This window comes from Coptis chinensis, chromosome 2, assembly GCF_015680905.1.
Source record: "Coptis chinensis isolate HL-2020 chromosome 2, ASM1568090v1, whole genome shotgun sequence".
Taxonomy (NCBI): Eukaryota; Viridiplantae; Streptophyta; class Magnoliopsida; order Ranunculales; family Ranunculaceae; genus Coptis; species Coptis chinensis.
Genome location: NC_141457.1, coordinates 88,379,891 through 88,397,904, shown reverse-complemented (window position 1 = coordinate 88,397,904; position 18,014 = coordinate 88,379,891). Strand labels below are relative to the sequence as shown.

General features: G+C 35.1%; 1 protein-coding gene across 1 annotated transcript; it reads left to right on the top strand.

Annotated features, from left to right (window-relative positions):
* Nucleotides 1-6,006: 6,006 nt before the first annotated feature.
* On the top strand, nt 6,007-16,156 carry LOC147518672 (uncharacterized). The gene is made up of 3 exons (XM_086593976.1): nt 6,007-6,702; nt 15,792-16,001; nt 16,079-16,156. The coding sequence occupies exons 1-3, from the start codon at nt 6,007-6,009 to the stop codon at nt 16,154-16,156; spliced, it is 984 nt and encodes a 327-aa protein (XP_086450102.1).
* Nucleotides 16,157-18,014: the final 1,858 nt, after the last annotated feature.

Sequence of the window (18,014 nt, the reverse complement as noted above, 5' to 3'; positions counted from 1 at the left end):
AAGAGTTCTTTGATCAGCCATGGCGGCTAATGGTACTCTCTCTGTTGTATCCTCTAAATCTACTAGTGGTGTGTGTGTTTGATTCGGACTTCGAGATCCCCGAGTTCGATGGTGTGGTCTCCTCCAAAACAGAATTGGAAGATTGTTACAAGAATTAGCTCTTCTAATTAGGCGTTATTTAGGTGAATCACGAAACCAAGTTTTCATGCACTAGATAATAAAGCTATGTAAAATAATCTAATATGCACTTAATTAACTAAATTATATTATCAAACTATATGATGCTAACTATTAATGCTAATTATGAAACCGCTAACAGGGGATTCACGGTGGAAGAGAAGCACTTACTGTTACAGCAAGCAAAACAAGTCCAAAAATTTTGAAATTTTTATAGAAGCTACCTGATACGTCCAGAAAGTAGCCTGTAAAATTTCAGAGCAATTGGAGCTTGGTAAGTCCCTCTTCTTTACTGTTCAATCCTGCAGAGTCCAGTGAGAAGTTTTCTGCACACACTGTAAACAATCGATTGAATAAATAAGTAAAAGAGCACTAAAAATCACGAAATTTTTACTGGAGTCTCCTGACGTGTCAGGGATGATCCTGTAAAAAGTTTGGATTATTTAGAATTTTATAGATCCTTCTTCTCGACTGTTCTTCCAGAGACCTTGGTCCTGAAAAGCTGCAGAAACACACTGAAAACAAGCAACTAGTTAAGTGGTCAAAACAGGTCAAAAAATATTCAAATTTTTACTGGAAGCTCCTGACGAATCGAGGTTCCTCCTATAAAAAATTTAGAATTTTTGATATTGTGCAAATAACTCTGCTTGACTGTTTTTACAGATGCTTGTGTCCTGAAAACTGAGAACGGGTTACTGCAAAGACGATGTTAGTTACCAAGGTAAGACAAGTACTAAAAATTCGAAAAAATTTGAATAAATTATCGATACTGTACAGATCAACTATGTAAAATTTTAGAATTTTTTGAAATTTATAAATATGTTTTCTGTACTATTCTTTTATGTTAAACAAACACTAAACTTTATGCAAATACTTTCTACTATGCAAATCTAATTGAATTAAACTAAATTAATCTAATTATGCTAAATATACAATTTATACTATATGAATTCCTAAATTAAAGTAAACTAAATTAAATATTATATCACTTAATCACTTTAGAGCGGGCAACGGCGCCATTGAAAAAGCACGCAACACGTAATTATTTATATGTCGTTGTTTGTGTTACGTATCTTTTGCAAATCTTACTTAGCCTAATATATATTAATTAGTATAGTGGCTAGCAAGGTATCAATCATACTCTAAATAACTAAGTGATGATAATAGAAATTCCTAATCTAAATTACTCTAATGGATGCAAGTAAAAGATGTGGCTAAGTAATAATTAATATATAGTTGATTTGATTTGAGATTTAAGCTATGCATAAAATAAACTAAATTAAATATATAAATATGAATTAAGAGAGAGAATATCTTGGGAGAGATGAATCCGCCAAAATCATAGAATTAGTCTAATAGATCTACCTATCATGCTTAATATAAATCACCAATAGAAACTCACCATACCTATAAACCTTATGCTTATAACCATGATGATAATATGTGGCTTTCAACGTGCTTTCTATCTTTCCATCAAATACTTCTTCAATCTCCAATGATATCTTCTATCTAACCAAATTGTGCTTTAAGTGGCATTCAATATACAACTCTAGGTGCCATGGAAAATCCACATGTGGCATTAACCATACAACTAATTGAGGTGCCATAAAGAATCCAATCATCACACTAGAACACTAAAAACTAGAAGAAAAGAATCTAGGGTTTGTGGTATTTGGCTCTACACAATCTTGAATTACCCTAAGACCTCCTAACCTCCACAGAAGTTAGATCAAGGGACTAATAAAAAGAAACTCAATGAGGGATTTAAACTAAAACATGATAGAAGAAGAACTAAACTAAAACATCTGAAAAGGCTTCATCTCCCTCCCAAGAGAAGGGAGATTAGCCCCTCATACTATGCTATGAACACAATATGAAAAGGAATAATCTTTATAGCTATTAATGGTGAAAAGGTCTGAACTTTTTTTTCTCTCTTAATTCTAGATCTAAGATGCGGACACTAAATTTCCTAGATGATTGTAAACCGAGGTTTTGTGCCTTATATATTGGCTTACATGCTCAAATGCGGATAGAGATCCGAATCCTATGTTTATTTGGTGTCAAACTCTCTAATCTTTCTAGAAGCAATCACGGAAAAGTTAAATTCGGTTGGACCAAAGTTAGACGTGGCCCACTTTGCCCCTGCAGTTATTTCCCAAGCCGCGACCGATGACTTTCGGGTTTCCTAATTCTTGTGAAACTCGACTTCTTTTCCATGTTGATCTCATCTTCCTATGAAGTCAAAATTAAGGCTTTGAGATCAGATTGAAGACTCTTCTAACTCAATTATTATCCTCTTTTAGAGTCCCATTAGGCTTGGCACTTATGGAGACAAATATGACATTTTGCCCTAGGCCTTTTTTTGTAATTCCCAATGACTCCTTTTTGACTTGTTTGACTTCTTTTCCCTCCATATTTCACATTTAGGTTCTTTGACCTGCAAAAACTCAAATTGCATCATATTAGAATATTTAAATATAAAATGGAGACTAACATACACATAATTGGGGTTATAAATCATTACTTTTGAGCACTTATCAGTTATTCCTCTAGAATATCCATGGAAGCCTGTGTCCTGTAATAAATGCAACAAATTTGGCCATACAAGTGATAAATGTACAGGCAGAACCACTAGGGTGTGGGCAAGGAGGGCAGCACAACAGAATGTGAATGTACAAAGCGCTGAGCAAGTAAATGTGAGTAACTTAGGAAGCCAAGAAGAAGGAGAGATAGGAAGTACTCAAGAAGCAGAGGGGGTAAGTGGAGAAACACTTGCAGTAGTGGTTGTACCTGCCACAGAGCAAGAGAATATAAGCAGGAGTGTAGGACACCAAGAAGTAGCAGATTTACAAGCATTGGAGTGCAGTGAAGCACCGCCACGACCACAAATGGGGCCACAGCAGGATGTAAATGAGGAAGTCGCACAAAGGTATGAAAGTTTGGATACCTCTGGAAGAGCAGTATGCTTGTACTCTGAAGCAAACCAAGGAGATGAAACTCAGTTGCAAGTGGTTTCGCAAACCCCCCTACAACAAGTCAGACCAGCCCATCCAGCTGATGAACTGTTCCATGCTGAGCGAAATATTTTTGAGGAGTTAGCGGATTTGGAGGATGACGACTTATCTGATGCAGAGCCAGAATTATTTGGAGATAGAGAGTCCACGCCAGCCACTATTAGAGTAACAATCGAGAGGTCCTCAGTACAGAATAGAGCCCAAAAGAAACAAAATACAGCTCAGCAAACAAAATCTGGAAATAAAAGCAGGGGAAAGCCCAAAGGAAGTGGGAAGAGGAAAAACCACTAAACTCTTTAAATGATTAAAGCATGCAGCTGGAATGTAAGGGGTCTAAATGGGAGTACAAAGGCAGCGATGATAAACAAGTTTATTTTGGAAAATAAGATTAGATGTATGGGGATACTAGAAACAAAGGTAAAATGGATAAGTTTAGTAGTAGTAAGAGAGAGTTTGCCCATCATGGCAAAGTGGAACGTAATTATTCAAGCAATAAGTATGGTAGAATATGGTTTGCTTGGGATAGGAGTTATATGGATGTGAACAAGGAGGTGGAAGGAGGCCAGTTCATCCATTGTAAGGTGAAACTATTGCAACATGGCTTCTCTTTTTTGTCACCATGGTATATGCTAGTAACCATAGAAATGAAAGGTTGATTACGTGGGAGGAATTGAAGACTCTTAGTGCTAGTATACAAGGACCATGGTGTGTAATGGGAGATTTCAACAATGTGTTGTTCTCACATGAAAGAGTTGGTGATATGGTCATTGCATCCGAGGGAGACAGTTCCGTTCGCGAACCTGTTTGAATATGGCGAGGACTCTTTGACCACTCGCTTGGGATGCTTTTATACATGGAATAGTGGAGGGATAGTGTAAAGGAAATGGTCAAAAATAGACAGATGCCTAATAAATGCTTTGCATGGTCTTCAATAAGGCTGGCAACAAAGGTGGAATTCCTAACGCAAGGAGTTTTGGACCATTGTCCGATGGTAATGACTTTTCTCTACAATCGAGAAGTCATCCCCTTTTCGAATTTGTAACTCTTGGATGCTCCACCAAGAGTTCGAGGAAACTTTGAAAGGCTGTTGGGACATAACGGATCATGGCAAATCCAACCTTTATGCTAACTAGAAAACTGAAGAGTTTGAAAGGAGTGTTAAAAGGGTGGGCAAGAACCTATTGTCATGATACGCATAAGCTAGTAACAGATACAAGAGCTGAATTGGAGTCAATACAAGTTAGAATGCAACAGCACCCCCAAGAAGATAGTTCTCGAGTGCCCAAGAGTATCTCATTAGAAATGAAGGTGTGTGATCCTGCTTCAATTTGGAGGAGGTTGACATACTCCAGAGAACAGATATAGATTGGATGGAGTTTGGAGATAAATGTAGCAGTTTTTTCTTTAACGCTCTCAAGGAAAAGAAGAAGAGAAGTCAAATATGGGAGATCACAGACATACAAGGAATCAGAAGAGAGGGAAAGGAACCAGTAGCTGAAGCTTTCCTGCAGTACTATAAGGACTTACTTGGGGTGACTTCTAGCGCCTCGTGTGGGACAGATTTTCTGGAAAGTTTGAATGTTGTGGAGGTAAGCAATACCTCACGCCAGTTCTTAGAGTCCCCAATCAGTGAAACAGAGATAAAGGAGGCTTTATTCGGTATGGAGGACAATAAGACACCGGGACCTGATGGATTTAATGCTTGTTTCTTTAAGAGATGTTGGGCTACTATTGGTGAGGACTTCATTAAAGCTATAAAGCATATATTCATGCATAAGCAATTGACTGGAGGTATCAACTCCACTCTCCTTTGTCTTATTCCGAAAATGAAAAATGTTTTAAATGTTAGTGATTTTAGACCTATCGCCTGCTGTAATGTTATATACAAATATGTATCAAAGGTACTAACAAACAAAAGACACATGCATTCCATCATTAATCTCAAGCTCTCAATCGGCATTCATCCGGGGAGATCTATTCAGACAACCTCCTCCTTGCCCATGAACTTCTCGAGGAGGATACACAAGGAAAGAAGGGCGAAAAGATGTGCAATTAAGCTTGACATCAAGAAAGCTTATGACTTAGTCTCATGGCAAGCACTTGAAGCTATTCTACGAAATTCAGATTTCCCCGGTGTTTATTGAATGGTTGAACATGTGTTATGCATCCCTGTCTTCTGCGGATGGTAAATGGGACACCGGAAGGGTACTTTCAAGGGGGAGCGAGGGCCGACAAGGTGACCCAGTTTCACCTTATATGTTCGTGCTTATTATGGAAGTTTTGAGTTCGTTGCTTCCAGCAAGGGCTTCGGAAAATAAGATACAAGCCCACTCAAAATGTAAAAACTGGCTATCTCTCACCTCGCGCGCTTGAGATGATGTGCTCCTCTTTTTGCAAAGGAAACATGGAGTCAATCCTAGCAATTAAGGATAGCCTAGACTCCTTCGCTCAGCAACAGGCCTCCAATTGAGCAATGAGAAGACCACTATCTTAACGGGGGTATGGTGAAGAGGAAGGGGAAGTATTAGCGCCGTAATGAACATCTCCTTAGTCTCTCCACCGGTTATATACCTAGGCCTTCCCCTTACAAAGATCAAGATCGGGTATAAGGGACTGCTTGCCTCTCATTGAAAAGATCACGAGTCGAATATATTTGGAAGAATAAAGATTTGAATAGAGTAGCAGAGTCTGACTAGTGAAGTCTGTCCTATCCTCTTTTCAAACATACTGGGCAAAGACCTTTGTTTTGCCTAAAGCAGTTTTGGAAAAGGTGGGGGGTAAGATATGCAACAGATTTATCTGGGCAGGACCAAACATGGCAAAAAAGATGCACCACTCGAGTCATGCTACTCTCAGGAAGGAAAAAGAACAAGGGGGACTTGGGTTGATAGACCCAAAACTATGGAATCAAGCAGCATACTGTGGACTAGTCTTCAAACTGGTACAGAGGTCAGAGAATTTGTGGGTGAAGTGGACATGGGAACATCACATCAGGCAAAATCATTTTTGGACAATGAAGATACCTCAGGACTGCTCCTGGGTCTGGAGAGGGATACTGAAGCACAGTGAAGTCTCATGGAAATATGTGAGGTATGTCATTGCAAATGGAAATGCGACAAGTTTCTGGCACGACCCCTGGTGCTCGAGCCCTCTCTATCTAAATCAACAAGCCAAAACACTGCTAGCTCGCACAGTCAATCTAGAAGCGAGAGTAGCTGATGTAATCTCGGATGGTTGTTGGTCGAGGACTATTACAGAGTTACTTGAAAGCGAAGTGAAGAAGTGGATCATGGGAACCGAGATAAATTCCTTCATAAGTTCAGATCAGGTCATTTGGACTCCGACAAGTTCTGGTAATTTCTCAATCTCCTCAGCTTATGCAGCGCTCAAAGATGTGCGAACCAAAGTCAAGTGGTACAAGATAGTATGGGGCAAGCTTTCAGTTCCTAAACATTCCTTTACAATGTGGCAATTATTCTTAGGGGCCCTTCCTACACAAAACAGACTGAAGGTAAAGAAGGTGATTCAACGTTCTCGATGCTGCTTATGTGATGGCCACGAGGAGAGCTCGGCCCACTTATTCTTTTTGACTGGCGGTATTTGAAACTAGTGTGGCAAGGTATGAAAAAAGCAATGGGATTATCGAGACCGGTTCGCAGCTCACATTTGAGTGGTACCGGCTCATGCGCCTCTGTAGAACAAATACAACTACAACCGGTTATAAAAGTACCGATATGTATTGGCCGATTCGGGCAATATGGAATGAGAGGAACGGAGATTGAAGAAGCAACGGTATAGAACTTCGATGATGTCGGTTCGAAATGAATAGAATGAAAATCTACTTGGGGAAAAAACTGGAGACGGTGAAAGAAGATCACGATCTTGAGAGCCGCTACTTGAATTTGGGTATTGGAGCTAAGTTCAAACAAAAGGAGGAGAAGTGGGTGCGATGGCGTAAATCGAGAAAAGGATATCCCTACTCTTAACTCGATGGGTCTCTGCAGGGTGGGAGAAAGGAGGTTATGGAGGAGCCTTGAGAGATAGTAATGGAGAGGTGCGACTTGCATATAGTGGAAGTTCAACAAGGTATCGGTTTTATACCGAGAGGCTTGGGGGTCGAAGAAAAGGGCTTGAAGGTGCGAGGAACTAAACATTATATAGAGAGTTGAAGTCCGGTCGGATTCTATGAGAGTGATCCACATTATGAACAAGGCGGAGGAACCACCGTGGTAATCTTGTAGAAACTTGGTGGCACAAATATGGGTCTCGAGAGGTTTAATTTTGATGAAGTAATCTTTAAGCATATATTTAGAGAAGGAAATCGGTGGTGATTATTTATCAAAAGTTAATAGGTCCTTGTGTAATGATATTTTGTTCTTTATTCCCCCCATGGATCAAAAACTCAATGTACTGATCAAAGGGGATAAGGAAGGAAAACTGTATTTGCGTTCTTGAGTATATAAAAGGTTGGGGCACCCGTAACCCCTAGCTATTTAAAAAAAAAAAAAAAAAAACTTTTTCTCTATCCTATGTGGCACTATAATATGAAAGATAATATTTTCTAATAGCCTACAATCCTACGTACATAGAACCTCTTTGGAGAGTTTAAGTGTATTTCTAATTCTTATATTTGGAGCTCTTTGGAGAGTTTGAGTGTATTTCTAATTCTTATATTTGGAGAGTTTGAGTGTATTTTCAATTCTTATATATTTGATCAAATAAAAAAAAAATTTGCTAAAAAATAGGTGATTTGTAGAATGTAATTTCATATTACGAATCAAACACTTTTATTGTTCTAATTTTTATATATTTGATCAAATAAAACAAATTGCTAAAAAATAAGTGATTTGTAGAAACTAATTCCATATTACAAATCATACAATTTTAGTGTCTATGAGACTATGATAAAGCACCGACTTATTTCGAATATATCTTTAACACGTAACAATTATACAAAAAATAACATCACAAAATATATAATAGAAAATGAAAAAAAAAATAACGACAAAGCAATAATGACAAATATTTTAAAATATGTATAATATTGAATGAAACTAACGTAAAAAAAATAATTAATGGGGAACCAAAAACTGGATGCAAATGTATCGAACTAACCTCAAATAATATTTAACGGAAAATCGGAAACTGGATGCAAATACAAGCATTAAACTAATCTTAAAAAGTAATTAATAGAAAATCGGAATATGGATACAACTACATTAAACTAACCTCAAAGAATAATTAACGAAAAATCAAAACTTGGATGCAAATACATCAAACTAACATTAAAAAATAATTGTCAGAAAATCGGAAACTGGATGCAAATGCATTGAGCTAACCCTCAAAGATTAAATTAACAGGAAATCGGAAACTGAATACAACTGCATTGAACTAACTTCAAAGAAAAATTAATTATAAATTGGAAACATAATGCAAATGCGTGAAACTAATCTTAAAAAATAATTAACGGGAAATCGGAAACTAGATGCAAATACAACTTTATCAAATAAAAAACGAGAAATCAGAAACTGGATGCAAATACATTAAATTAATCTCACAGAATAATTAACGGGAAATTAAAAACTGGATGCAAATGCATTGAACTGACCTTGAAGAACAATTAACAGGAAATTGGAAATTGGATGCAAATGTATTAAACTAACCAAAAAGAATAATTAACAAGAAATCAGAAACTGGATGCAACGACATTGAATTGATCTCAAAAAATAAATAACGAGAATTGGAAATTGGATGCAACTGCATTAAACTAACCTCAAAATATAAATAACGGAAAATCAGAAACTGGATGCAAATGCATTGAACTAACCTCAAAATATAGTTGGGTTATATGTTGTGGGAATGTCTCCATATATATAGTTTTGTATTTAAAATGGTGTTTATCTTATCTCTTTTCGTATTTAAGTAGCTTCAATATATATGAACTTCGCCTTATTAGGCAATCTCATAAAACATCAATCAAACTTCTATTATTAAACAACAAAATGAAGTTGAAGGATTTTATCAAATGTAAGTTTTTTTTTTAATGGAGAGTGAGGTTTTCACGTTATAAGAAATTTGGTTTAGTGATCAATATAATATTAATATATAATAGTTTTGCATATTTGCAAATATTTTTCAGAATAATTAATATAATAACACCCGTTCGTAGATAATCTTTGAAGATCGATTCCACATAGTGAGTCATGCATAATTTAAAGAATAATTAACGGGAAATCGAAAACTGAATAATCTTCGATGATCCCACATAGTAAATTAAGCATAATTTACTTTTTTATGTCATGCTTGCAATGACACTACAGATGGATCAGTAGAAGTTGGTATTACACACTACATTAGATAATTATAAGAAAATCGAAAACTGGATTCAAATACATAACTGAGCTCAAAGAGTAATTAACGGGAAATTAGAAACTTTATACAAATTGCATTAAACTAACGACAGAGAATAATTAACGGGAAATTAGAAATTGGATGCAAATCTTTGAAAAATATTTAACGAAAAATCGAAAATGGTATGCAAATACATCAAACAAACCTCAAATAATAATTAATGGGAAACCAAAAACTTGATGCAAATGCATTGAACTTAACTCAAAAAATAATAAACAAAAAATAAAAAACTGAATGCAACTGCATTGAACTAACCTCGTAGAATAATTGGTGGGAAATTGGAAACTAAATGCAAATGCATTGAAATAATCTCAAAGAATAGTTAATGGGAAATCAGAAACCGGATATAATTGTATCGAACTAACCTCAAAGCATAAATAATCAGAAACTAGATGCAGATGCATTGAACTAACCTTAAAGAGTTATTAACGGGAAATTGGAAACTGGATCCAAATGCAATGAAGTAATCTCAAAGACTAATTAACGAAACATTGAAAAATGGATGAAACCGCACTGAACTAACCTAAATGAATAATTAACGGGAAATTATAAATTTGATGTAACTGCATTGAACTAACCTCAAAAAATAATTAACGGGAAATCGGAAACTTGATGCAAATGCATTGAACTAATATAAAAAAACAATTAACATAAAATCGAAAATCGGATGCAACTGCATTGAACTAACCTCAAAGAATAATTAACGGAAAACCAAAAACTGGATGCAACTGCATTAAACTAAAATCAGAGATTAACTAACGGGAAATTAAAAATTGGATGCAAATGCATTGAAATTACCTCAAAAGATAGTTAACTAGAAATCGGAAGTCAGATGTAACTGCATCGCACTGACCTCAAAGCATAAATATCTACTTTTTTAGCCTTCTCACATGAATAATTACGAGTAATTAGGAACCCAAAACGAAAGTGAATTTATAAAAACAGACCCTTACATATATGTAAACTGTATAGAAATTGTAAACTATCGAACTAACCTAGAAAAACAATTAATAGGAAATCAGAAACTGGATGCAGATGTATTAAACTAACCTCAAAGAGTAATTAACGGGAGATTAGAACATGGATGCAAATACAATGAACTAATCTCAAAGATTAATTAACGAAACATCGAAAATTGGATGCAACTGTACTGAATTAACCTTAATGAATAACTAACTAGAAATCATAAAGTGGATACAATTGCACTGAACTAACCTCAAATAATAATTAACAGAAAATTGGAAACTTGATGCAACTGCATTGAACTAGCCTTAAAGAATAATTAATGAAAAATTATAAACTGGATGCAACGTACTACATTAAACTAATCTCAAAGAATATATAATTAATGAAAAATCAAAAACTTGATGCAAATGCATTGAACTAATAACCCTAAAACATATTTGTATTATATGTAGAGAGAATAAATGTCTCGACAAATATAATTTTGCATTTTAAATAGTATTTATTATAATTTTTTTTATTGTGATTGGGAATGTCTTGCTATTCAAGCAGCTTCAATATTATTTTGGCCACATTGGATATTCTCACAAAACTTTAATCAAATTTATATTATTAAATCTAACAATAAAAAGAAGTCGATGAGTTTTATCAAGGTTTGGTGCTTTCTTTTTATAGAGAATGGTGCAAGAAATTTAAATGAGTAATTAATATAATTTTCATTTTTTCATAGCTATGCATAGTTGCTAATATTTTTTAGAATAATTTAATATAATGACACCCGTTCATAGGACACGTTCATGTGATAAGTCTTTTCGAATGGGAGTAGTGTATTTTTTGATGATATGGAAATAATCAATCTGTTTTAGTGATTTGTACACATTAGTACGTAAAATTTGAGCGGTGATGATTTGACTAAATCACCATAAATCTAATAAAACTATTATACAAGCTAGATTAAGTTTAAGATAATTCTATTTGAAAATTATGGGTTAATATTCTAAACCACAAAGTGAAGAGGTTATCTCAATTTAATCCCTTAGTTTCCAAGTACTTATACACCATAATCGTTGCTCATTAACATATTTCGGTTTATTTTCAATAAAAATATATTCTGATTCGAAAATTTGCCGCTAAATCATTATAAATCTAAGAAAACTATTATACAAGCTAGATCAAGTTTAAGATAATTATATTTAAAAATTACGGATTAATATCCTAAACCACAAAGTAAATAGGTTATCTCAATTTGATCCCTTAGTTTCTAAGTACTTATGCACCATAATCGCTGCTCATTAACGTATTTTGAATTATTTTCAATAAAAATATATTCTGATTCGAAAATTTTTGTTAGACATTTTGTAAAACTTTTTCAGCACACAAAATATTTAATAGATCCCGGTGTATGCCAGGGTCCAAAATCTAGTATATATTCTAATTCCTTATAGTTACACCCTCACCAATCTAATTTTTGGAACACTCGCAGGGACTCCAGTTTTTTCTAAACTCTATTACTATTTATAAAAAAGTAGGATATAAATAAGAAAACAATCCCATATAAAGTTTCATAGAGTCTCTAACTTTTCCTAAACACTATAACTAATTATGAAAAAACAATTCCATTTAGAGTTTCACAAAAACAATCTCATCTAGAGTTTCATAGAGTCTCCAACTTTTCCTAAATTATGAAAAAAAATATGAGACAAAAAAACTAAATTGCTAAAAACAATAGTTTCCACTGAAAACAATTTTCCTAAAACCCTTTCGATTTGATGCGTCATCCACAATGTGATTTAAACATTTATTCATAATTAAGGATTCCAAAAATCACAATTTTGGTCACAATAATTACGACATATTCCAATTAAATTTATGAATTTATAAATTTTCAACACTATATATATATATCACAATTCTGGCCACAATATATATATAATTCAGCGGAATAACAAGATTCAGTTAAAGTGGACGTTGTGATTAAATAAATTATATACCAAACCAAAACAAATTACATGTGGAAATTAAATTATATAAAAAATAACATCACAAAATATATAATAGAAAAAAAAAACGGCAAAACAATAATGACAAATATTTCAAAACATATATAATACTGAATGAAATTAACGTCAAAGAACAATTAATGGGGAATTGAAAACTAGATGCAAATGCATTGAACTAACCTAAAATAATATTTAACGGAAAATCGGAAACTGAATGCAAATGCAAGCATTAAACTAATCTTAAAAAGTAATTAATAGAAAATCGGAATATGGATACAACTGCATTAAACTAACCTCAAAGAATAATTAACGGGAAATCAAAACTTGGATGCAAATACATCAAACTAATATAAAAATAATAATTGTCGGGAAATCGGGAACTAGATGCAAATGCATTGAACTAACCTCAAAGAAAAATTAATTATAAATTGGAAACATGATGCACATGCATGGAACTAATCTTAAAGAATAATTAACGGAAAATCGGAAACCGGATGCAACTGCACTGACCTAATCTTAAAAAATAAACTGGATGCAAATGCATTGAACTAACCTTAAGAAATAATTAACGGGAAATTGGAAATTGGATGCAAATTCATTGAACTAACCTCAAACAATAATTAATGGGAAATCGAAAACTAGATGCAAATGCAATCTTATCAAATAATAAACGAGAAATCGGAAACTGTATACAAATGCATTAAACTAATCTCTCAGAATAATTAACGGGAAATCAGAAACTGGATGCAAATGCATTAAGTTGACCTCAAAGAACAATTAATAGGGAATTAGAAATTGGATGCAAATGTATTGAACTAACTGCAAAGAATAATTAACGAGAAATCGGAAACTAGATGCAACTGCATTGAACTAACCTAAAAAAAAAACGGAAATCAAAAATTGGATTCAACTGCATTGAACTAACCTCAAAATATAAATAACGGAAAATCAGAAACTGGATGCAAATGCATTGAACTAACCTCAAAACATAGTTGGATTATATGTTGTGAGAATGTCTTGATAAGTATAGTTTTACATTTAAAATGGTGTTTATCTTATCTCTTTCCGTATGACTGGTAACTCCTTACTATTCAAGTAGCTTCAATATATATGAACTTTGCCTTATTAGGCAACCTCACAAAACTTCAATCAAATTTATATTATTAAACAACAAAATTAAATTGAAGGGTTTTATCAAAGGTGAGTTTTTTTTTTAATGGAGAGTGAGGTTTTCACGTTATAAGAAATTTGGATGAGTGATCAATATAATATTAATATATAATAGTTATGCATATTTGTAAATATTTTTTAGAATAATTAATATAATAACACCCGTTCGTAGATAATCTTTGCAGATTCCAAATAATGAGTCATGCATAATTTAAAGAATAATTAATGAGAAATCGGGAACTGGATAATCTTTAAGATGATCACATATAGTAAATCAAACATAATTTATTTTTTATGTCATGTTTGCAAGGACACTATAGATGGATCAGTAGAAGTTGGTATTACACACCACATTGGATAATTAAAAGGAAATCGAAAATTGGATTCAAATACATAACTGAACTCAAAAAGTAATTAACTAGAAATCAGAAACTGGATGCAATTGCATTAAACTAACATCAGAGAATAACTAACAGAAAATTAGAAATTGGATGCAAATCCTTAAAAAATATTTAACGGAAAATCATAAACGGTATGCAAATACATCAAACAAACCTCAAATAATAATTAATGGGAAACCAGAAACTGTATGCAAATGCATTGAACTAAACTCAAAAAATAATTAACAGAAAATCAAAAATCGAATGCAACTGCATTGAACTAACCTCATAGAATAATTGGTGGGAAATCAGAAACTAAATGCAAATATGCATTAAAATAACCTACAAGAATAGTATTTCGGCAATAAACTGCTTCAACACAACGAGAGCAATGGTAAATAACACACTAAGAAACAGAGGAATTTGATGTTGGGGGAGATGAAACTGAACCAAATTATGGCTGCCTACGTACCCAAGATCTGTTCTCTAGGGATCAAGTTTCCACGTAGTTTCTTATGAAAAATAGTTTGATATTTATAGAGGTAGAGTAGAGAGTCCTTGTAGCTCAAGTAATCTTGTATCTTGAGTAATTGTGATAGAGTATAAGCTGTAACCGATAACTATCTCTCTTTTATAAGAAATGAATCGGACATAAATCAACGCGACGTTAGTGGCAAGCCATGTGGCTAAGGTTAAGTTTTTAGACACATGAGTTAATGGGCCTGTACATTGATCCATGATATTGTGAATTGGGCTTTAGCCCTGTTGATTAAATGAATAAAATAGAGACCCCTACTAATGGACGTTTGCCACGTAGGTGGGGGTCGAAACACCGCCCCCTCTTTGTCAGGCGAGCAAAGTTGACATGGCAAAGAAGAGAAGATAAATCACGGAAAACGTGAAATAATAAAAGAGTAAGCGGAGGGTATAACAAAGTGTCGTGTGAATGTAAACGATAAGAAAAATGGACAATCGGGAAAAATTCGTGAATTAGCGGAAACGAAAAAATGTCAAAGTAACGTATACGGGATGCAATGACGTAGTTAAATAAAAGATAGCCGAGAATGCACAGATAAAATAAAATTGCAAAAAAACTCGATTGGCGAAAACTGTACCGAACACGTCTCGTAATAATACGAAATTTGAATTCGACAATGCGTGCCAGTGGAATAGCGAGACTTGGATTAGACCGTTGAAAACTGTGGAGAAAAATTCGCGAATGACTGTGAACGAAATAATTGGAATTCGAATTATGTCCGAAATAACGAGAAGATGTGCACGTGAAAATACCACAGAAACTAGGACTCCAAAATTAAATCCGGAGTGGATAATGCTTATCATCAAGTCTTGCACATGAAGTCGGTTTGGCTAATAGAATTACACATGGACTGAAAGACCAGCGCAAGATCGTTAAAAAAGGAAAGAATATATAAACAGAGAACAGAGAGAAATCCATGCTTAGCACAAAGCTTAGAGAGAAGTCATGATCCAGCACTGAGAAACGATAAAGAACAAAATAAAACACCACCGTGTTCACAACAGTACTAAACCATTGTTACAGTGAGTTTCCGTACTGTGCCGGCTGTAGTCTCGCTGAAGAAAAGGTGCGTGAGACGAAGAAAAGGTTAGTATTGTTTTTGCTGTTTATCTATACATACTTTCTTAGTCATGTACAGATCACAGGAGAAGTGAACATGGAAGCCGCTATAACATCTGACGATGTTGTACGAGCTGTTGGCGTTGGAGCTATAGATGATATAGGTAGTTTCATCACCTTGTCGTTGGAAGACCATGTCGTCTTTGCCCATGGAAGACCTATGCTGGGCTTGGAAGGCACCCGCAGAATACGCACCCGTCAGCGCAGCTTGGATTTCGAGGATATCGTGGTAAGTATCCCAATGCGTGTTATCTTGTTTTTTGTGTTTGTTTGCATGGGCGTTGAACTGTTGAATTCCTTTCTCAGGAATCATTGTACGGATCATGTGGAGATGACATAACACTGTTGGTGTTGGTGTATGGATCGATTTCGGACAAGAGCTGATGAGAAAGAAAAAGTGGTGCAAACGATAGTGATGGCGCCTATATTTGAAAAACGGAAACAAAGAACATGATATGGTGCAGCGCCAGTGATGGCTCCTGTTTTGTTGATAGCTTGCCGTTTATACTTATGTGGAAGCTCTGGAATTGAAAACGAATGTGGAAGAAGACGCTGTGCTGGCGGTTTTAAAATTTAAAAGTGAAACAACGAACACGATCTAGTGCATCGCCAGTAAAGGAGGGGAACCATACCTGCCCTTCTTTAATATGGCCCAGTGAACCCGGTTTTTGTGCTTTCTGACCCGTTTTTTGACCTATCTGACCCGGTTTTATTTTCTTTTTTTTTTTTTTTCAGGTAGAAACTACCGTACTATACGGACGAAAAAACACTCGAGCAGAAAAACTTGATGACGATCGCAGACTTGGTGAGGTGGAAAGAAGGTGACAGGTACAACGACTACCTGGAACCACGTCGATGGTCGCTTAAGGAAATACAGAAAATACTAGGACTCGAGAAATTTGAGATTGATGAAGTGTATGAATTTGAAACGAAAGTCGAAGAAGATGAAGTAGTAATGGCTTACACACAATTAAATTGCAGGAATGCCATTCCGTTGAGCAAAGAAATTGCACAATTATTGGAGTGGTGGCAAATAGCACGGGACAACTACCAATATCGTTACGGTTGATCTTTACGAGAGGCGCACCGTTTACAAAATGAATTTAACAGAAGGTTCGGGGCTCAAGAAATCTTCGCGTTGATACGACCGAAAGCCATACTGACGAAAGGGTACATAAAATTTGAAGTTGAATTCAAGGATTCAAACAAAAGTTTTAAAGGGTTCCCAAAAATATACACCGGATGGGATAGATTTCTGTACCGCTTGCGAGGGAAGTGGAATCCGACAGAGTTTAAAGTGCCGAACAAATTTCGAGGTAAGCCAAAACATAAGTATTGAAAATTGTACTACGAGTAAATTGTTGACTAACACGAGTTATTTTTGTGTCTAACAGAAAACGCGAGTACACTCCCAGACATTGAATTGGACAAGGAAGTGGAGAACAACCTTCGTTTCTTCTTTCATGAATGTTCTGACAAAAGATTGGTAGATCTGAGCTATTTTGATAATATTGTTGATTTCCGACACTATGGGGGTATCGAACAACGGTCCGATAGGTCCATGGATACACATAGTGAAATGGCGAAGAAGAGTAAGAGTCTCAGAAATGCAATATTTGGCAGCGACAGCGATAGTGAAAAAGAAGATGGAACGGAGTTAACACAGCGAGAACTAGTGCTGAGTTTGCCAAGCAAAAAAAGCAAATTGTACAAAAGAAGATGTGCTACAAGAAAACGGGCGAACGGAGACCAAGAGAGACAACCAACGTTACAATGTATGATGCCTAGAGGGACGAGACTACAATGTACAAAACATCCCAGACGAAATATAATACATACACAGCATCAAGAGGAAAAGGTATGTACCGTAGAAAACATAGATATGTAAAAGTGTGGTGAGATGTAATATCTCGCTTTGGTTTGGTATACACAGGAAAAGAATGGCGGGGAAAAGAATGAAATAGTGATACTTACAAAAGATCGTGCAGCGAAGAACACAAAGTCGGTGAAAGAAAATAAACTGCAAAGCAAAATACAGGAGCAAAGAATCCAAAAACCACTGGCAAGTACTGTCAGGGGTAATACTACTCATGGAGGAAAACCACAGAATCTGTTAACCGTAAGTTAACCGTTGATTTTTACTATTGTGTTAGGACGGTAAAGAAATTTGTGTCCAACACTAAACCGATGAAAATTGCAGATGAAGCAGAGATGTTCAAGCTTGGAAGACGAAGTGAAGGGA